Here is a 22784-nt window from a genome sequence, read left to right on the forward strand (position 1 = left end):
TCCTCGAAGAACAGCCCCCTAAATTCCTTATATACTTTGGACCAATGCAACATAAGACTCAAAATGGATATAATCGTATTTGTGCAATCTTTTTGTTTCCTCCCAAAGATACGTCTATTTCTCTTCAACCACACCCCCTCCAATATATTGCGAATGGTGTAATGCTCCAAAGCAGCCTCCTCGTGCCACCAAAGTGTAGACACCCCATTTTTGCATCCGCCTGATTAATCAACTCGTCAACCCGATTGCAACGATTCCCAATGATGGATGTGTATTCCATTGCTTTACTTTGTTACCAGATGTGTTTCAGATATCCGGATGATGTATCTTGAATTGACAAAACCTTAGAAACCACGCTACGTTAGGAAAATATGACCCCAGAAATATAGAAATCATCATCTTGCAGACCAAAAAGAAGTTTCACGATAAAAATCACTAAAAATTGACCAAATTACAAAAAATACCCCTAACTTCAAAATAACCCTAAAGCCTACGTTACGCTTAGGAAAACTCTCTCGAACACATAAAATAATAAATCGGAACCAAATAAATCATTTCGTCAATTTTAACAGAATTCAACAAAATTACGAAAATGCCCCTCATAAAGTTCATGACCATTTCACACAAAAAATTTCATAAATGACACAAACTAATATTTTCATTAAATTCCTTACGAAAAATCGATTCTAAAACATCCTAGAACATTAAAAACCGACTTAAAACGTGAAAAGTCCTCTCCGGGAGCAAAACGGTAATTTCATAATTTTCATAATTAAAAAATTTGAAATTAATAAATAAAATATTAAATAATTAAAGTGAAACATTAATGAAATTAATTTAAAATTTTGAACCGAAGAAATCAATCAATCGGGTTTTCAAGTAAAATTGTTGAGGGTTCGTGAGATATTTCTTTAAGGACCCCTCCATTTGGGGGTCCAAAGAATTAAAAATATTTTAGAAGGGGGTTCTCCAAAAATTAAAAGTCAATCAAGCAAGACTAAGGTCAAGGTATTAAATTCAATCAAGTGAGACTAAAGTCAATTAAGCAAGACTGAAGTCAAGATATTAAAAGTCAATCAATTAAGACTAAAGTCAAAACATTAAAAGTCAATCAAATAAGACCAAAAGTCATAATAGAGTTCTAATTAAATAATAATTCAATCTAATAGAGTTCTAACTTAAAAACAATTCTACCTAAAACAATTCTAATTAAAACACAATTCTACCCAAAATAAGTCTAACTAAAACACAACTCTAATTAAAAGAACTCTAATTAAATACTAACTCTATCCAAATCAACACCTGAAAACATCTATAAATAGAGGTGCTCACACCCTATTTTCGTATCAAATCATAAACCTTAGGAGAAGTAGGTCTAGAAGCTCCCCTAGCCTCCCATAAACCCTAGTTTTGGAGCCCCAACTCCTTACCTAACATCCCCCCTTCAATTTTAGTCTAGAAAACCCCTAAAATCCCTCCAAAAACACCCCTAAATCCGCAACAAACTTAAAGAGTTCAGATTCAGAAACAAAGAAATACATTGATCTAGGAGATCCGAAGTCAAATCTGGAGACAGAACGAAGCAAGGGAGTACAGTACAAGGAATTTTTTTTGTCAGATCTGAGGGAGCAAAATCCTTGCTATCGGAAAGGTATGTATTTTTTTATATTTATTTTTATCTAGGTTTTAGCAATGTAATTTACTTGGGAAGTTAGTAGAGACCGGCTTTGGCCGGGCGGGGTTGGTGCCTAACACCTTCCAACCCCGTAACTTGATCCCCAAATTTAGATTTTTTTTTATGGTAGATTAGTTCTTTTTTATCCATGTTAGAGTCAGTTTGGTTCCTAGACCACAATAACTAGGTGGCGACTCCCAAACCTCAAGGCTCAAAAGCGGATCCGCGCACCCCGCGGATCGAGGGCGCTTTCACAAAGGAATACCCAATCAACGACTAACACGTGAAAAGATCCCTTATTAGTTTAGGTAAGCAAGTTAAGATTCTATACAACTTAAAGAAATGCGCTCAAATTCCATATGTGAATTTGTAATGAAGAAGAAGGTGATCCGAGGATTCTCCATTATCCATGCATAGGACACATTAGTTTGCCCTGTACCACCCACACTGCATAAAAAAATTCCATCGTTTTGATCTTTCCTAAAGACGTCGTTCATGTGAAGAAAACAACTTTACCTGGCACATTTGGTCCCCAAATTGAGACATAAGGAAATGAATTATCTCCATTATTACACAAGGAATGATAAAAAAAAAAGTATCGAAAACCTATCATCCTTGCTTGCCATCCACACTCTCTCGTATTCCCTACCCATACATAGATCGATACTCGAAGCTTTATCAATTAATCTGCCAACTTCTACCAACTCCAAACTATCAAGACCTCTTCGAAACCCAAAATCCCAAGCCCATTCTCCACCTACGTCTCGTCGAAAGGATGTGATTGGGACTTTATTTCACTATATCTTTACCTAATGTTAAAAAAATATTTTATTAAAGTCTCTATTTGTTCCATGTGGTACTAAAAGATTTCACAAGAAAACATAAACAAAATACTAGTTGAAACAATGCAATTTTGGGTCTCATATTTTCAATCGTTAGAATGGTTTATTGATCAATCAAAAAAATAGATCTGTTGACTATTCCATGAAGATTTGAAAAAAAAAACTTTTGGATGGAAGAACTGGGTCTTACAAGCCACTCAAAAGTTGGTTCTAGCAGGCTTTGTTGATCATAACGAAATAAAAACTTAATATAAGAAACATAAGTTAGAAAATGAGAATTGCGAGGATCTAACCCTTGAAATTTTAAAACATTAACAACATTTACGAGTGACAAAATCACAACTTAATTTATTTTAAAGGTAAATTAATTGCATCCTTTGTTTATAATTTTGTCCTTAATCATGTGGCATTAGATCATGTTTTTGAATGCCATAAGGTGATGTAGTCAGAAAAATTTTCTTACTAACTTAGGAATGAAAAACATAACTTAGGAATAAAAGTGTTTTTCATTATTATCACCTGTAATAGTAGTAGTAGCAGTAGCAACAACATTGTCTAAGCAAAGTGTATATTATTATCTCATAGACATACTAGCCATAATTAATAAGATCTTAAATCTTACTAAGGGTTGTTTTGCTCACATGGATCACCATAATAGGAACATCAAACACTACATGCCTCTAGATTTCATTGAAAAAATAGATAAAAAAAATTATAAATATAAATAAATAAATAACTTAGTAAGGAATATATTTTTTCTTTACCAAAATAAAAACTTAACCATTAATTATTTTTAAAAAAAATTATTAAAATACCCTTCATATTTTATTGAGTTTGAAAAAAAAATGTATTATGAAAAAGTTCTAGGAAATTCTTGCAAAAAATGTGTAATTTAAATAATTATTAATATGTTAAAAACTACACATTAATGACAATAACTAAATGTGTCAAAACGGGTTAAGTGGGTTGACGCTCCTACCCGGACCCAACCCATTTAATAATCACGTTAGACGGGTTTACACTATTATGATACAAACCCAATTAAACTTGACCCAAACCCACTGATTTCGTGTTGTCTTCACGAGTGTGTTAAGATTGCCACCTCCAACACCATGTATTGGTTATGGACAAAGTACAATGGCGTGATGGTGTTTGCGTGATAGCATTGTGTATACATACATACACTCAGCCCATGGAGATTCCACCGTAGAACTAATATTTATTAATTCACATGTGAGTTTTTCCGTAAAAAGGAATAAGAGATTGAGTTATTTCATTTAGTCTTGATAGTTAATTTAAATTTGAAACTACATGTAAATGAATAAATATATTTTTAATAAATAAAAACCTCATGCATGAAACTTGTATATCTCTAATGAAGTTCGGGTTGTTTTATGGAGAACAAACATTATGCATGCATTTACATGAGAAGGTTTCAAAAATTAAATGCAAAACTACATTATTTAGTATATGAAATTTATAAGAAAAATTTATTCATTAAATAAAATAATCTAAAAGTTATTAAATTATCTTGCCCATGTAATTGAACATGAAGTTTATTATTAAATGTAATTAGTTGTAATTTTTATTATAAATATAAAACCTTATTCATGCAAATCTCTTATTAAACATTTTTCATGTGCATGCATGTAAGACGTTTTGTTCATTAAATAATCGGGTAGATTACACTTTGGACGCCTATGGTTTGGCATAATTTGATGTTGATCCAGTAACACTTACCTATCCTATCTCCCGCCCCTTCCTTCTTTATTGACCATGTTAACATTGAAATGTTATTTTATCATTCTACCCTCTAATTTTTTTCCTTAAAAAATCAATTTTAAAACAGTAGTTAAAAATGCACCCATCTAAGTATTTGCAAGTGAACCCATTTTTTCTTAGGGATATTTTTGTTTGCTGAAAGGTAAACATTTTAAAAAGGGCAAAATATTCATTATAAAACTAAAAATTCTAGTTTAACTGTTAGTGTTCACAAAGAGTAGATGGAAGGGGGGGGGGGGTAAGAGAGCCCTCTTAGAAAATTATAAGGGAGATAAGTGCAATTGTCAAAACGTTAGGGAGTCGACATAGAATTATGCCAAGCCACAAGGGGTGAAGTGTTATTTACCCTAAATCATATCTAGTCCCAAAGTATTTATGAAAAAAAAATTTAATTTTCAATCTTGTACTTGAATAAATAGGGGACTTACCAATTTGAAAAGAACAATTTAACCAATTATAACTCACTTTTTACAATTTCTCATATTTTTTAAATTTAAATTGTTGAGTACACCCATAAATACTTAGTGCATTTAAATTTGGAATATCTAGGAATTTGAAAATGCGAAAACGATTGTGGTTGTTGTACCTTTCTTCATTGAACTCAAATAAATTGATTATTGACAGAGATAATCACGAGATATGATTTATTTATCTTTTTTTTTTTTAATACTAATATATATTATGTAGATTGTGAATTTTCGACTTAATCTCTTATGCATGTATTATTGCGCGCTTACAAAACTCTACCCTAAGATAGAAGATAACTGGTTGAGGAGGGAGAAAATGGGTTTTTTGAGTATGGACAAGAGACTGAAGACAGGCATTTATGACATCTATGTTGTCTCTCAGATAAAACCTAAGTTAAAGGGGACGTCACCAGGTTGAAAATAGGGATGTCTTTAACCTAAACGCGGAGGATGATGTTCATGTCACCATCTTTTACAGGCTAGTGTTGACTGTGACCTTGTGACGGTGGTGCCTCACTTTAAACTTTTATAGTTGTGGGCCTATAAGCAGCTGGTATTGTGAGTTGGTGCTTATTGAGGTGGGCGCGGTCAAGGGAAGAAGCTCTCTAGTTTCAGCGTGAAATCTGCCAGCTGTGCCCAGCTCTCAACAACTCTAGTATTCAATTTTTATTTTATATAAAAAATGGATAGAATTTTCCAGTAACCTTCTCTTCCCTTGGCTTCACAACTATAAATAAAGTTGCTGAGCTTCTCTACCCAAACATCCATCTCACATACAGTCACAGCAAATATATCTTCACCTCACCACATCTCTCAACTAAACAGTAAACACTCACTCATGGCCATGGACATGGCTTCTTCTCTTAGTGTCTCATTGGTGTTATTGGTTTCTCTATTGTTCAGCTCTCTAATAGTTGCCTCTGCTGGTAATTTCTACCAAGATTTCGACATCACTTGGGGCGATGGCCGTGCTAAGATACTCAACAATGGTGACCTTCTCACTCTATCCCTTGATAAATCCTCTGGCTCTGGTTTCCAGTCCAAGTCTGAATATCTCTTCGCCAAGATCGATATGCAGCTCAAGCTCGTTCCGGGCAATTCTGCTGGCACTGTCACCGCCTATTATGTAAGTATCCATTCTCCTTTTACATTATTTAACTATAATTCAATTCAAGTTTTTTATTTTTTTTATTTTTTTTATTTATGGGAATAATTCAATTGAAGTTGTTAAAGCTAATGTTTTATTTTACTTATTTGGGGTTCAGTTGTCTTCACAAGGAGCGACCCACGACGAGATCGACTTCGAGTTCTTGGGAAATCTGAGTGGTGATCCTTACATTCTTCACACTAATGTCTTCAGCCAAGGCAAAGGTGACAGAGAGCAGCAATTCTTCCTTTGGTTCGATCCCACCACCGACTTCCACACTTACTCCATCCTCTGGAATCCCCAACGCATTATGTAAGTAACCCATTTCAGTATTATTTCAATCTGTGAGAGAGCATGAAATCCTACATTGAACTACAAAAGCTTACTAATATCACATTTGATCCCTTCTCTTGCAGCTTCTCTGTGGATGGAATTCCCATTAGAGAGTTCAAGAACTCAGAGTCAATGGGTGTTCCCTTTCCAAAGAATCAACCCATGAGGATTTATTCAAGTCTATGGAATGCTGATGATTGGGCCACAAGAGGTGGCCTCGTAAAGACGGATTGGTCCCTTGCTCCCTTCACTGCGTCTTATAGGAACTTCAATGCTGAAGCGAAACCAACATCCAATACAAGTGGTTGGCTATCACAAGAACTGGATTCCACAAACCAGGAGAAGATGAGATGGGTACAGAAGAATTACATGATCTACAACTACTGTACCGATACTAAGCGCTTTGCTCAGGGCTTACCTCCCGAATGTGCCATCACCAATCAGTCCTAGAAAAATGGAGCAGAGCCTCCACAATTTTGGATTGAACAGAGGGTTACAGTGATATAGTCATTCTTTGCTTATTTGCTGCTTCTCTATAATTTTTTTTTAGGACCATATTCTTTCATTCATTATTTGTTACTGGAAAACGTCAGGAATTATTATTCCTTTTACCATGTAATGTAATTATATTTTTTTATAAAAATAAAGGAGTAATTGTACTTTTGTATTCTACCAATAGAATTATTTGAATGTTCTGTTTCTATTTTGATTCATTCAAAATCATCCAGCCATTGTTTCTATATTTTTCTTTTGATGTTTACATTTGATTTTATTCTCAGCCCATTAATTAAGGGATTGTAATTCCATTGAACATCTATTTAAGTTTTTTCTCATGGAAAATAAAATACAGAACAATCAATTTCTCTTTAGTTCTGTTTTTATCATGGTATCAAAGCCTCATCATCTCTCATAACTCACATCTCAACCTTTTACAGATCATCAATATTTTCTTTATGTTCCCTCATTGATCATTTATTTTTCTTGCTCTTCTCTGATCCTCTAATTGGTCACATAACCTTCTTCTTCCACATCTGAATTTTCTGTAATGACTTCTAGTTTGGAAAATGAAGTTTCTCCCAATAATCCTTTTAATTTGCCGCACTCTGACAATCCTGGAACCATCCTTGTTTCGCACACGTTTAATGGTGATAACTGCAACACTTGGTCTTGTGCTATGCGAACTGCATTGATAACCAAAAATAAGTTTGGTTTTGTTGATGGGAGCCTGTCTAGGCTCGATGACTCCTCTTCCTCTCTTTCGTTGTGGGAAAGATGTAACATCTCCGACAATGTTTCATATGCCACTAATGCCCATGAAGTATGGGTCGATCTTTGTGATCATTTCTCTCAAAGCAACGCACCACAAAATTTTCAACTCAAGAAGCTTAGTGTCACGTACCCTCAAGAACAACAATCAATCACTACACACTTCACCAAACTCAAGCAATATTGGAATGAACTTGGCTCCTTGATGCCCATTGCTTCATGTTCTTGTGGAGCAATTAAATCTATTGCTGCATACCAACAAAATGAACATCTTACGCAATCTCTCATGGGTTTAAATACCACAAGGTCCTATCTGTAGCTAGATCTTGCTCAATGAACACCTACCATCAGTAGCGAAAGCACATTCTCTTATTTTACAAGAAGAACGACAACGTGAATTACATACTATTCCTGGAGCAACTGATGTCACTGCTTTTTCTACTTAGCATTTAGCTGCAGACCCCATTGCTACTTGAACTTCTCAACGCAAAAATGTTCAATGCGATAACTACAAGAAGAGTGCTCCCTCTTGTGCACAGTGTATCGGTTGATTGGATACCCAAAAGGAACCTCTCAACCTCACAACAATTGGCACAACAACTCAAGTACACGACAGTCCTTTACAAGTGATTCAGCTCCTACTGCTGCTACTGTTATCGCAGCCCCACAATTTACTCCAGAGCAACTTCAACAACTCCTCACCTTGCTCAATTTAGGTAACTCACAGCATACAACTCATCTAGCAGGTAAATCCTGTTGTTATTCATCCCTTTTTTTTCTGTCCTTCTACATGTTGGATAATAGATAGTGAGGCCATTGATCATATTATAAACAATATTTCTTTGTTCTCCAAGTTTACCACACTTCATGCCCCCCAATCTGTTAGGCTACCCAATGGCATCACAACCTCCGTATCACACATGGGTTCAATTTCTCTTTCCAAAGATTTTTCCTTACACAATGTTTTATGTGTACCATATATCCTTTGGCTACAATCTTTTGTATGTACCCACGCTTACTAGTTCTCCTCAATTTACGGTAACTTTCTCTTCTGATCTTCGTATCTTTCAACAGTAAAAATTATTGACAATTTTGTCACTTGTACAAGGAAACAATAACAAATTTGCCATTATAAAATAAGTATGTGATGAAAAATTATTGAGTGATTTTTGTATTTTAACCAATAAAGTGGAGAAGCCGTTGCCTTCTCTCAGGTGGGCAATATTATAAGGAATTTTTTGTATTTTGAAAAGATAGACATACCCCCCTCAACATTTGGTCAATAGTAGAGATACGCCTCTCTTTTTCAAACTTGTGGCATGTCCCCCTTAATCTAGGTTTTGTGTGAAGAGTAACATAAATGGGAAAATTACTTAAATAACTCTGGTGGAGGGATTTCTTTCTAATTTGTCCGTAAGTTTGAGAGATTCTCTTAATATTCCAAGTAGTAAAAATTTTCTTTGTATCAGTCCTGAACCTCATGCCCCACATTTCTCATGATTGAAATGCAGAATGTGCCATAACCGTTCAAACTCACCATTTTCTTCCAAAAAATTTGGATTTTTGGCATCACAATTGAGTTTCGAAGACTCCATTATGACGTAACGGATTTGAGAAGGAAGAAGAAGTTATTTTCAAATATTTTGAAGTCGTATGTAAAAACTAAGGTTTTCTCAATTTTCTGCTTTAGTTTTGGATGAAAATTGATCAATGATTGTTATTTTGGTTTGGAATCATCTAGACAGGTTGTTATGTCAAGCTTTTTGTCGATCTTTCCATGTATATTTTAGTTGAAAAACAAAAATGGGTGGATTTTACCAATGTTGAGTTCACCAATTTTTGTTGTTGAGTTCGCCATTTTTATAAAATTGTCGAATTGAACAATAAAAAATGTCGAACTTGACAATAAATAAAAAAGTGATTGGTGAGCTCAACAATAAAAATGTAGACCTCGACAATAAATAAGAAGTGTGAGTTAGACTATAATGAGGGACCATTAAGAAAGAAAAAATTTCACTAAATGGACTATCAAGCTATCGCCAAAATCTTAGGGACTATTATTTAGAAAGAAATCCCCCCCATCTGGGTCCTTTAAGTAATTTTCCCAACATAAAATGAACTAAATGCACATTTCTTCAATTCTAGCAAAATTCCCTTGATTATTCTCCTAGTAAATATATCATCTTCAAGTTGTTAACAAGGAAAAACCTTGATATTATTTCCAAAAATCCACATCTTCAAGCTTTTCAACTTTTTATGGGAAGTTATTGCATAGACCCTAGTTTGCTCGAATCGAGTCCAATAGCTCATCAAAATATTGTATATGCACGAGTTTCGAAACCTTTGCTAGTTAGAGCTCATCTACACGGGTTTATGAGTTGCCACCATTAAATTAAGGTGTGAATGGATATCATGAAATATTTTAAAATTTTAGTTTTTTTGCCTTGTAGTCACTCATATCCAAAAGATAAGAGAAAAGTCTACTTAGAGATTCTATGGTAAGAGAGTTCGGTTGAAGGACAAAGAAGGTGTCAGACACCTTGTCTCTGTCATCCTAAGATGGTTACCATCGATTGACCAAAGGTGAGATTAGAAACTCATTTTTTTAGATTTTGAAAATAGACGAAATTATAGAAAAAGTTAAAGAAAATTGACTATAGTTTTGTTTTGAAAAATAAAAAAAAAAAGATGTTGAACAAGCTTCTACTAGAAGTAGGTGCTTGTTGGATTTTTTTATGAGCTTGTGACTTTGATGGAAATCCACATGGATTTCATCATTTGGGATGCTAAAGCTTCAATAAGTTTATGTGCTCCCTTGAGAGATTTTATTTGTTAGTTTGGTTCTTAAGTGATGTTCATGGATTGAACAAAATTATATTGGAACAAAACATTATGTATGAAATTTTTGTTGATTTTAAAGGTTGAATATAGATCCATAGGGATCTATACTCTTACTTATAGTCATTTTAGAAGTGAGTGTGTATGCAAAGTATGCATGTGATGGACTCATTAAGAGAAGATTACCTCCTAAGAGGGTATACTTTCTAGCTCTATTACCATCAAAGAAAAGAAGAAAATCTCTAGGAAATTAAATTTGTAAGAAAACTAAATAGAATGTAAAGCAACTATACTATGAAATTTAAAGTGAATGGATGTAAATAAAAGTAAAGCATCCTAATTTAATTCTCTCAATGAGCTTATTGATGACTTATGAGGGAAATAACTTATATGAGGGATTACTTTCTCTCCCCAAACCTCTAGACTAAAGATTTATGGAACTACATTAGAAAATATGAAAGTAAACTTGCAAATAGAAAAAGTGTTTAAAATAAAAAGAGGACGATAATAAGAAAGGAGAGATTAAATAGGGAAATGGAGGGTTTAGTCTCACCTTGGTTTTTTTCTTTTTCTTCTTCTTAGGTTTTTCTTTTATTGATTTTGGAAGAGGTTTGAGAGAATAGAAAAACTAGAAAGGTTTGGAAGAGATTTTGGCAAAATTTTGAATCATCTGAAAATCAACTCTTCCTCTTTTTATCTTGGAAAGGTCTCTTATTTATAAGATTTTGGGAGACCTTTGAGGATAAATTAGTCATAGATCTTCAAATACCCAATAATTTCACTAAAGTCTTCATAAAAAATTACAATTACTCATCTTCTTCTTGGTCTTGATGGTCTTTTACTCACTAATGGGTCTCACCAATTATGATTATTAAGGGATAGATTAGAGAATTCTTTAAGAGGGGTAGAGTGATCCTAAGACCTTGGATTTGAGTCAATTGTGAGGGAACAAAACCAAGTGGTATGTAAATAATAGATAGGTTTTTGATTTATTTAGTCGCTTCTCTTGAGAGAATCTCCACCAAACTAGGGATTAAAAGGTCATTAGGCACAAATTCTAAAAAATTCTCTAGTGTGGACAAACTAAAGTTAGAGGGGGTAATTGACTTTAAGTGGGGACCAATCAAGAACTTGGGTCAAGATTAGGAGAATGACTGATTTACTAAAAGACCTTAGGTGAAAAAAATTATGAGGGTTTTAACATGGGTAGAAATGAAATTAAGAAGAGATAATGAAATAATTTTGCTTGTGAAAATTCGAGCACACATGGGATTTAAACTATCTAACAGATTTAGCTGAACCTAAGGTTCAACCAAGAAAAAATTCACAAAAAATTAAACTTGGCCAAACTTAAAGTTTAACCAAGCAAAATTTTAGCAAAATTAAGTCTGATCGAACTTTAGGTTCGATTAAGAAAAATGTAATAAAAAATTAAGCCTGTCCATACAAAAAATTGTCGTTGCTGTGGGTGAGGTTATTCCAAGATTAAACATGGCCTAGTCGAAGGTAAGGTTCAACTAGACTTAAAATTCCCTCTAAAAATGACTTCCGAGCTATCTAACTACTTGATTGATGGGTATTGAAGCCTCTTTGAGAAATACTTTGGGTTAAGCCCATTTTTGGAAAGTTTTTAATACTCTCAAGTTTGACCTAGGCAAAATGGGATGTCTACAAATACAATGAAGAAGGGTGCAACCTGAAAACTTCAAATTCACCAAGTGGGAACTATTTCAAAATTTTCAATTTAAGCATGGCCTTTAGTGACTAACGGTCAGGCTTAAATTTACTTTGGTCGTTGGTTATGTAATGTCAAGATAAAAATTGTTTTGACCTTTATTTACTAATATCAAGGTAAAAAATTACTTTGATCTTCATTCACCTTGTTTTTGGCCTTCACTCAGGTAAGATCCAGTCGGTTAGGCAGTTGTGTTTGGAATGAGTACTTTTTAGTGCTCTAGATTTACTTAGGAAAATTACCCCTTAGACCCCTTTTTAATTATTTTTTTCCTTAGGAAAATACAAACATTTTCCAACTTTGCCTATGCATTAAGCTTATCTTAATTTTCCCACCTTGTCTTTTTAGTAAATTCCTAATTCTCCCAATCTTAACCTTTGGTCCCCATAAAGTGCCAATTACCTTTTTTTCTCATAATTAGTTAAGACTCAATAAAGATAATTGACCTTTAAGTCCATCACTTTTATTCCTAATTCAAGCTCACTTTTAGAAAATTCTTTATAAATTGACCAAGTTCAAGGGATTATAACCATTTTGTCCATCAAGAAGAATTATTTAGAATCTAAGAGCTATTACCCTCAAATTTGGTGGGAACCTATTCAGTGCAATTGACAACAAAACCCATATTCTCTTGTGTTTACTACACACCATTGCTCTCATTTTCATTGAATTTTGACCACTTTCAAAGGGCCTTGATACCTTTATCCCTTCAATAGAATTTTCTAGAGCTTTAATTGTTTTGACATATCTATCATTTGATAATTATTATTGGTAAGACTCAAAGAGGTGAGAATGATCATTAAGGACAATTTGATTGAGGGTAATCAAGATCATCTATTGAGGTTTTCTTGGGAATATTGTGAACTTATAGAACTTAGATATTTATATCCTCAACCCATGAGCCTATAAATAGAGGGCCCTCCCAAGGTAAAAGGTAGAAGAAATCTACCTTCCTAAAAATTCTGCACAATTTTCTTCTTGCTCTTTTCTACCATTCCAAAATTCTGTCCAAATACCTATTCATATTCCTAGAAAGTCTAGAACAAGAAGAAGAATGTAGAAGAAAATAAGAAGACAAGGTGGGAGTGGAACCTTTAAATTATATTTTTTTATTAGTTGTACCCCTCCCCCCCCCCCCCCTCAGTCTTATTTCTATCGTTCATTTTCCTTATTTTCAAACACGTTAAATTTCAAAGCAATGTATTATAATTTTATTTTGTTTTAATGGTTTAATTAGGAATAGAGTAATCCCTCCATTGCAAGGTAATCATTGTTTTTCTAAGTTCATAATAAATTCCTTAGGCTAGGGAATATTTAATTTAAATAGCAATTGTCTTTTAATTCTTTACTTTCAAGCACTTTTTATTTTAAGCAAGTAGTGTAATTTATTTTAATAATAAAAGAGGAATAGAGTAATCCATCTATGTGAGGTAATCTTTCCTTTATAAATCTATTATAAATTCGTTGTGAACATTTGATTTTCTTTAGATGCTTACTTTCAAGTTATTTAAATTCATAGCATACTAACATCCATGTAGTATAAGCATCATTAATGACTTGAGGAAGAGAGTAATTCTTACTGTGAGCTAATCTTCCCTTTTATAAGTCCATACGCATACACTCTTGCATACGCCACTTTTCTTTTATTTTAAAATGGCCATAAGTCAAAGATAAAATGGGTTGAGTTTGGACCGGATATGAGTATGCCCATATCCATATCTAATTTTTTTTTTTATATCCAGATTCATATCCCAATCCGAATTCGACTCGAATCTTACTAGCTAAAACTATATCCTAACCATTTTACTTTCATTAAATCCATATTCGGATCGATTAATGTCAAACCATTCAAGGTTATTTCAAATAAAATTGCTAAAATGTGGCAAATGATGACTTGATCTCAAAACCTCTCCATTCTTAAGAAAGACCTTGACCACTATACCTAATCATTGTTGGTTGATGAATTATAGTTTGAAAAATATAAAAAAACAACTTGCAATGTAATATATCATTCAAATCTTGATGGATATAGGGATGAATCCATATTTAACCCGTGTCCGACTCGGGTCAAGGGACATCAATCCTATCTAAACCATATTTTAATTTGGATATACTTAAAAGAACCTAACCCATTAAATTCGGATTCGGATCATTCGAATTTTGAATAAAATCAGTCCCATTTTAAGCCATAGTCAAAGAAGGTAAATCTCCCCAAATTTACATTTAGACTAATGTTGAAGTAACCTCAAGTTGGAACCTCATATCACACTTCTTGACGTGAAAGTGTATGGGAACCATAGATGCTTTTCATCGAGATACGAGTGAAAAACATGTATGGTTCCTATCCACTTCAAGAAGTGAGATATGAGGTTCCAACTTGAGGTCACTCCAACATGACTATTACATTTAACACTCTAAGTTAACAAAAAATAGTCCGTTAAGGACATATCTCATACTCATTTGCATACACTCATTCATGCATAAGGTGAAAGTTCGAAAGGATTTATCCAACCCATGAATGAATTCTTCGAGTTCCACCAACAAAAATAAATTCTTATGTGAGTACAAATATCATGTTATAAAATGCTCGAGTCTTTAAGAGTAAAATCTACTTAGATTTGCACTCAAACTCAGAAAACAAAAAATTATAACAAATACAATAACTCATTTTTACCTTGTTCATTACACCCATATGCATATTAGGAGCCATACATATACACCCATGCATTTGTTCATACATATTAACATTCTAATTAAATTTAAAAAAAAAAAAAATCAGTTTATACTTGGTAACCACCTGGTGGGTGAAACGAGGTGTCTAAAACCTTCCTTGTCTCAAAACCGAATCTTCTTGCCCTAAACCTCAGAGGTTAGACCAGATTTGAATCATGAATTTAAAATAATAATAAAAAAAAAAGATTTTAAAATTCCTTTCTATGATACCCATTCATACTTTAAACTCAGTGAATGGTGGCGACTCCTAAACCCAAGTTGATGAGGTCCAAACTCATTGAACCTCACATATCTACAGTTATATTAAGGTAAAAAAACTCCACCTATAGTTAAGATAACTGATTTTGGGAGAAGAAAATGTGTTTTTGACTAGAGGTGAAGATGAGAGCATTTTCGTCATTTATGTTGTCTGTCATAGAGGTCCTAGGTCAGGGGAATGCCTAAGTCACCATCTTTTGTTAGTCGAGTGTTGGTTGTGAAATTTAATGTTGTGGGCCTGACCAGCTGGTATGACGTGTTGGTTTTCGTTAGGGGAGGACGCAGCCAAACTCGAAAGAAAGAAGTTCTCTAGTTTCCGCACTCACCGCCCCCTCCATACCGCGTGAAACCTGCCAACTGTGCCCAGCTCTCAGCCTCTCTCAACCACTCCACTTTCCAACAAATATTAGAAAAAAAAAATAAAAAAATTCAAAGAACTTTCCAGTGACCTTCTCTTCTCTTGGCTTCACAACTATAAATAAATTTTCTGAGCAACCCAAACATCCATCTTCCTTCAACCATCCATCTCACATACATTCACAGCAAATATATATATCTTCACCTCACCACCTCTCTCAACTAAACAGTAAACATTCGCTCATGGCCATGGGCATGGCTTCTTCTCTTAGTGTCTCATTGGTGTTATTGGTTTCTCTATTGTTGAGTTGTCTAATAGAGTCCTCTGCTGGTAATTTCCACCAAGATTTCGACATCACTTGGGGTGATGGCCGTGGTAAGATACTCAACAATGGTGACCTTCTTTCTCTCTCCCTTGACAAATACTCTGGCTCTGGCTTCCAGTCCAAAGCTGAATATCTCTTCGCTAAGATTGATATGCAGCTCAAGCTCGTTCCTGGCAACTCTGCTGGCACCGTCACCACATATTATGTAAGTTTCCACTCCCCATCCCTTCTCTTCCTTTACATAATTCAATTGAAGTTGTTAAAGAGGCTTAAAACTAATTAATATGTTGTGTTGTTGGGGGTGCAGTTATCTTCACAAGGACCGACCCACGACGAGATTGACTTCGAGTTCTTGGGGAATCTGAGTGGTGATCCTTACATTCTTCACACTAATGTCTTTGGCCAAGGCAAAGGCGACAAAGAGCAGCAGTTCTTCCTTTGGTTCGATCCCACAGCCGACTTCCACACCTATTCCATCCTCTGGAATCCCCAACGCATTATGTAAGTACGAAGATACCGAATTTAGTTTATCAATCTCTTTTCATCAATCTTTGAGAGGGCATGAAATCCTACATTTTACTACAAAAGCTTACTAATATCACATTTGATCTCTTCTCTTGCAGCTTCTCTGTGGATGGAATTCCCATTAGAGAGTTCAAGAACTCCGAATCGATGGGTGTTCCCTTTCCCAAGAATCAGCCCATGAGGATTTACTCTAGTCTATGGAATGCTGATGATTGGGCCACAAGAGGCGGGCTTGTCAAGACGGATTGGTCCCTTGCCCCCTTCACTGCGTCTTATAGGAACTTCAATGCTGAAGCGAAATCAACATCCAATACAAGTGGTTGGCTATCACAAGAACTGGATTCCACAAACCAGGAGAAGATGAGATGGGTACAGAAGAATTACATGATCTACAACTACTGCACCGATACTAAGCGCTTCCCTCAGGGGTTACCTCCCGAATGCACCAACACCAATCAGTCCTAGATTTAGTCATTCTTTTGCTGATTTACTTCTTCTCTGTAAATTTTTATACAAGTATTCTTTCATTCATTATTTGCAATTCAAATAATTAGAGAAATTATTATTCCTCTTAATCACGATGTAATCTAGTTATATTTTATGAAACAAATCTTTATTCGTTTTAGATTCTCTCTCTCTCTTTCACTCTCTAGTACACATTACTGGAGCTGATGAAATATGAAGTAGAAAATCGTTTTATAATCACTAAAAATGAAAGAGAATATGAATGCAAGAGTTGGGTTTTGTAGAGCTACAATCCATGACTTTTCTTGTATTTTATTTTTATTTTTTTCGTTACGATTACGTTTTGCTAGCTTATCTCTTGAAGACCTATCAATGTTTTACTCCCCCAAAGGATGAGAGACTCCAGTAAGCGGATTTACAAATTGAGAATCAAAAGAGTGAATAGGCACAGCTAGCATTGAGTGCATCCACATGTGTTAGCACAGATTTGGGTTCAGGTTTGGACATGGCATGGAGGAAGAGGTGCACTTTGAACTTCATATCATTGCAATTATGATCAATTCTAGACTTCTTTGATGGTTCTGGTCATGTAGGATGGTCCAATGAACATCTTCTGGGACTGAATCGTAAATTCGTCAATAGTTGATCACTTTTTCATAAATATCTCTATGTAATATCCCTCTCAAGTGACAACAATTAGAAAACTAAACACAATTCTTCCATATTGGAGGAATAAAACCTAGGGAAACTGTGACTGTTTAGGTACTTTATATGATACTCTCAACTTGTAGAACTACACCATATCCACTCTCGTCTCATTTGTAAAGGGACTTCCCTAGCCTCAAATGTATGTTTGAACCGCTTCTTCAAACATCGTTCCAGGCTGATATTTTCCTTTATAAAATGGACTTGCAAACAAGTACAACATAGTTGATAACTTCATCGGTGGGGTGGAAGACGGAAAGGATCTCAAATGCATCTAAGTCATCGTCCTTGAGCTTCAAATACTCATAAGCAAAATCCCTCTAGCCCCATTTGCACTCTTTACAAGCAAAATCCCTCGAACTTCAAATACTTACTTATCTCACCATGAATCTACACCTTCTCCTTCTTGTTCATCCCAACGAGAGCAGCCAAGAAAATTGAATCTCAGTTAGAATTGAATAAAAAATCTATCTAATAAAAAAAAATTCTCAATTAAAATAAAAAATTTCTTTAACATTCACATATCATAGAAATTTTCCATAAAATAAATGCAATTTTTTTTCAACAATAAATCAAAGATAACTTTCAAACATAAAAAAAATTAAAAAATAATTTATAGATATGAAATTTGATCGAAAGAAATAACACTTTTATATTAACCCAAAATTATGAAAATTATTTATCATTGTTGAACAAAACAGAATTATAACTTTTCCCTTCACCATTTGTCCTAGTTAGAGTTTTGGCTAAAATCTCCATAGAAGAATATTCCATCACAGTAATTGAAAAGAAAGAGCAAAACTAGAAGTACACAACATAAGGGTATCCATCATATTTTTTAAAAAAAATTAAGCAAAGGATTGTTTTGTTGAAATTTTTTACTAACTGGGATCATTAATTGGCACCAAAAACTTAAGAGGCATTTAGCAAAAAAATTCCTAGATTAAGGTGTATTAAGTAATTTTCCTTGGGAAAAATCTTTTATGAATGATTTAGAAATATTTTGGTCACTATTAGGTGATTTTGACATATTTGCGTTAATATTAGAAATATTATGTTTTCAAATCCATTACATTACCCGATGAAGAAAATTTCTTTCTCATAGTAAATATAAAATGAGCCTAGTATCCTTAACTCCATTTTCTAGTTAAAACCCCTTAACTTTCTTGGACAAAATTTGGTTATATTTAAAATAAAATAAAATAAAAAATCATTATCTTCAAGCTCTTCAACCTCTATGGGAAATTATTTTGGATAATAATAATCTCAACCCACAAGATGGGGCTTTCCATCGACATGACTTTTGGGAAGTTGAGGACTCCAAAGAAAAATGTATCCCAAGGTGAAAGTGTATTAATCCCTAGAAGATTGGAATTGAGATCTAGGAAATCGACATTTTTCCTCAAATCTTATTTGTCATGTTGATAGAGAGCTTCAATAGTAGATAAGTCCAATTATTTTTAGTCTATTCATCTTTATATTCAATCCATCATTTTTTTATTCCCAAAATTTGATCGTCATGTATTTCCCCAAAAATGTCTCTCATTATTGAGGTTTTTAGGTTGAATTTTAAGATTTAAGATAAGGATAAAAGATTTGACACAAGAAATTGAAGATAATTGGTTTTTATTTCTACCCTAAGGTTGAAGATAGAAAATGGATTTTTCAACAAGAGGATGAAAACAATAGCATTAATGTCATCTAATGTTTTGACTCTCAAAGAAAACCTAGGTCAAAAGTGGGATGTCACCAGTTTTAGATCAGGGGCATCTCTAACCAAAACGCGGACGGTGATGTTTAGGTCACCGTCTTTTACAGGTTAGTGTTGGTTGTGACCTATTGACGGTGGTGCCTCCACTTTAAACTTTTATAGTTGTGGGCCATACCAGCTATTATATTGTGTGTTGGTGATTATTGGGGAAGGCACAGCCAGGGGAAGCAGATCTCTAGTTTTAGTGCTCACTGCTCTCTCTCCCCCACATACCGCGTAAAATTTGCCCACTTTTCCCACCTTTCTTAACCACTCCACTTTCAAGAAAATTAAATTAAAAAAAAAAGTAAAAATAAAGGACAGAATTTTCCAGTGATCTTTTCCTTTGGATTTCACTAGGGGTGCAACTTGGTCCGGTTCAAACTGAGAACCGAATCAAACCGATAGCTTTGAGGTGATTTGATTCAGTTTGGAATAAGTTGCGGTTCGATTCTAGATTACAAAAATGGAGAATCGATCAATTTGATTTGGTTCTTGGATCCCTATGCAATAAATAAATATATATATGTATATAATAATTATTAGGAATTATATATATGTATATAATTATTATGAATTAATAATAGGGATACACATTTTTATGGGGAAGTGCAGTTGTGTATCCTCAGGGCGTGTAGTTCTAAGGATCCCAAACTTCTCATGTCATAGAGTCGATTGAGTGTGCCACATGGGGCAGTCAGATTATCACGATTCCATTTATATTGTCTCTCATAGAAAACCTAGGTCAAGGGTAGTGTTGGCTGTAAAGTTTAAAGTTGTGGGCCTAACCAGCTGGTATTATGCGCTGGTGTTCATTGGGGGAGGGCGCGGCCTAACCCCACAGGAAGCAGTTCTCTAGTTTCAGCACACACGCCCCCAACGTACCGCGTGAAACCTGCCAACTGTGCCCAGCTCTCAACAACCTCATTTTCCAGTGACCCTCTCTTCTCTTGGCTTCACAACTATAAATAAATTTGCTGAGCAACCCAACCACCCATCTCACATACATTCACAGCAAATATATCTTCACGTCACCACCTCTCTCAACTAATATCGTAAACACTCACTCATGGCCATGGGCATGGCTTCTTCTTTTAGTGTCTCGTTGGTGTTATTGGTTTCTCTATTGTTGAGCTCTCTAATAGTTGCCTCTGCTGGTAATTTCTACCAAGATTTCGACATCACTTGGGGCGATGGCCGTGCTAAGATACTTAACAATGGTGACCTTCTTACTCTCTCCCTTGACAAATCCTCTGGCTCTGGCTTCCAGTCCAAAGCTGAATATCTCTTTGCTAAGATCGATATGCAGCTCAAGCTCGTTCCTGGCAACTCTGCTGGCACCGTCACCGCATATTATGTAAGTTTCCACTCCCCATCCCTTCACTTCCTTTACATAATTCAATTTAAGTTGTTAAAGAGGCTTAGAACTAATTAATATGTTGTGTTGTTGGGGGTGCAGTTATCTTCACAAGGACCGACCCACGACGAGATTGACTTCGAGTTCTTGGGGAATCTGAGTGGTGATCCTTACATTCTTCACACTAATGTCTTTGGCCAAGGCAAAGGCGACAAAGAGCAGCAGTTCTTCCTTTGGTTCGATCCCACAGCCGACTTCCACACCTATTCCATCCTCTGGAATCCCCAACGCATTATGTAAGTACGAAGATACCGAATTCAATTAATCAATCTCTTTTCATCAATCTGTGAGAGGGCATGAAATCCTACATTTTACTACAAAAGCTTACTAATTTCACATTTGATTTGATCTCTTCTCCTGCAGCTTTTCTGTGGATGGAATTCCCATTAGAGAGTTCAAGAACTCTGAGTCAATAGGTGTTCCCTTTCCAAAGAATCAGCCCATGAGGATTTACTCCAGTCTATGGAATGCTGATGATTGGGCCACAAGAGGTGGCCTCGTAAAGACGGACTGGTCCCTTGCTCCCTTCACTGCGTCTTATAGGAACTTCAATGCTGAAGTGAAATCAACATATACAAGTGGTTGGCTATCACAAGAACTGGATTCCACAAACCAGGAGAAGATGAGATGGGTACAGAAGAATTACATGATCTACAACTACTGCACCGATACCAAGCGCTTTCCTCAAGGACTACCTCCCGAATGTGCCAACACCAATCAGTCCTAGAAAAGGAGCAGTGGGGCCTCCACTATCTGGATTGAAAAAAGGGTTATTGTGATATAGCCATTGTTTGCTTTGCTGATTTGCTGCTTCTCTATAACTTTTTTATACCCAATATTAATTCTTTCATTCATTATTTGTTACTCGAAATACCAGGAACTATAATTCCTCTTAATGTAACTATATATTTTATAAACTAAAGGTGTAATAGTCCATGAATCTTCTTGTTATCTTTTTGTTTTCTAATATTGATAAATTTGCGGGTCCAACTGAAAACGAAGTCGCAATTAGTGGAGAGGCCCAGGAGCTTATGAGAGAGACAAAGCAATGACTATCCGATATGGGATTGAACTCAACATATATATTCAATGAGCTTTGTTTGCTACGATGCATACTTGTTGAAAAGCTATTGGTAGATGAGCTTCAAGTTACCACCATGTCTCAGAGTTGAAGTTAGGATCACTCCTACATTTCTTTGATGGACTATGTCGAGCATGTTGAGTAGAGATGTATAGTATTCAGCTTATTTCTTTACAAACCATGTGATGAAGTCTCCACTTGTTCCATGTGGGACTAAAAGATTGCACAACATGAACACAAATAAAAAATAGTTGCAACGAAGCTACTTTGGAGACATCAAATTTTCAATCATCGAAATGATTTATTATTACTTGAAAGCATGAACTCTTTAACCATGTCACAAGGATTTGAAACAAGGCCCGTGTTAAAGGCACCACTGTTCTTTGTAAGGGCAACCACCTTTTTAAAGACACCCACAAACTTATTTCTATGATTTGACACCCCAATTTATTTCAGCACCCCTTCTTCTTTTTTTGTCGACATGTTCACGTCGTCATTGACCAAGCAATGTCAACATAGGTGGGGTGCTCTAATCATGGTAAAACTTAAGTTTTCAATATTTCGTGGGTGCCCTTATTAATACAGTGGGCACTCCTAACCGTAGTCTTGAAACAAACCTTTGGATGGAAGAAGGGGGTCCTACAACCCACTCAAAAGAGGGTCCCAACAAACCCTAGTGATCATAACAAAACGAAAACCTTAACGTGGAGAGGTTTTTAGGTCCTTCCATTCCTCGAGATGTGTGTTTTTAGATATTGGGCTCGGTCTTGGTCCCTCAGTCTTTCCTTCTAAGTAAACGAACTTTAGTTCTCTTTTGATCCTTTGGTATCTTCTCGGTCGGTGGAGGGTGCAGAGGTGGGAGAGGTAGTCAACCTTGATTCATGATCATTTTGGTTAATGGTGGCCGTTTGACTATTTGAATCCAAGTCCTTCTGCTTACTGACTCCAAGTCTTCTCGAAAGCTTTTTGGCATTCCACACCTCAAGCTACAAGTTTTCTTTCACTTCGATTGATGACCCGAGGTGTCTTTTCTTTCATGCTTTGGTGCTATGACCGACCTCCCTGGTTGAAGGCTTCGACTT

General features: G+C 35.2%; 3 protein-coding genes across 3 annotated transcripts; all 3 read left to right on the forward strand.

The window, feature by feature from the left end:
- Positions 1-5507: 5507 nt before the first annotated feature.
- On the forward strand, positions 5508-8360 carry LOC147392885 (putative xyloglucan endotransglucosylase/hydrolase protein 23). The gene is made up of 3 exons (XM_086456263.1): positions 5508-5892; positions 6032-6225; positions 6330-8360. Exons 1-3 carry the CDS (start codon positions 5605-5607, stop codon positions 6694-6696), a joined length of 849 nt encoding a protein of 282 aa, XP_086312389.1. The 5' UTR covers positions 5508-5604; the 3' UTR covers positions 6697-8360.
- Positions 8361-15572: 7212 nt separating this feature from the next.
- On the forward strand, positions 15573-16907 carry LOC147392886 (putative xyloglucan endotransglucosylase/hydrolase protein 23). Its single transcript, XM_086456485.1, has 3 exons — positions 15573-15964; positions 16067-16260; positions 16383-16907. The coding sequence occupies exons 1-3, from the start codon at positions 15677-15679 to the stop codon at positions 16747-16749; spliced, it is 849 nt and encodes a 282-aa protein (XP_086312611.1). The 5' UTR covers positions 15573-15676; the 3' UTR covers positions 16750-16907.
- Positions 16908-20198: 3291 nt separating this feature from the next.
- On the forward strand, positions 20199-21572 carry LOC147392887 (xyloglucan endotransglucosylase protein 1-like). Its single transcript, XM_086456508.1, has 3 exons — positions 20199-20561; positions 20664-20857; positions 20985-21572. The coding sequence occupies exons 1-3, from the start codon at positions 20274-20276 to the stop codon at positions 21346-21348; spliced, it is 846 nt and encodes a 281-aa protein (XP_086312634.1). The 5' UTR covers positions 20199-20273; the 3' UTR covers positions 21349-21572.
- The last annotated feature ends 1212 nt before the right edge of the window (positions 21573-22784 follow it).

This window comes from Akebia trifoliata, chromosome 10 (assembly GCF_017979445.1).
Source record: "Akebia trifoliata isolate Shusen 1 chromosome 10, ASM1797944v1, whole genome shotgun sequence".
Classification (NCBI taxonomy): Eukaryota; Viridiplantae; Streptophyta; class Magnoliopsida; order Ranunculales; family Lardizabalaceae; genus Akebia; species Akebia trifoliata.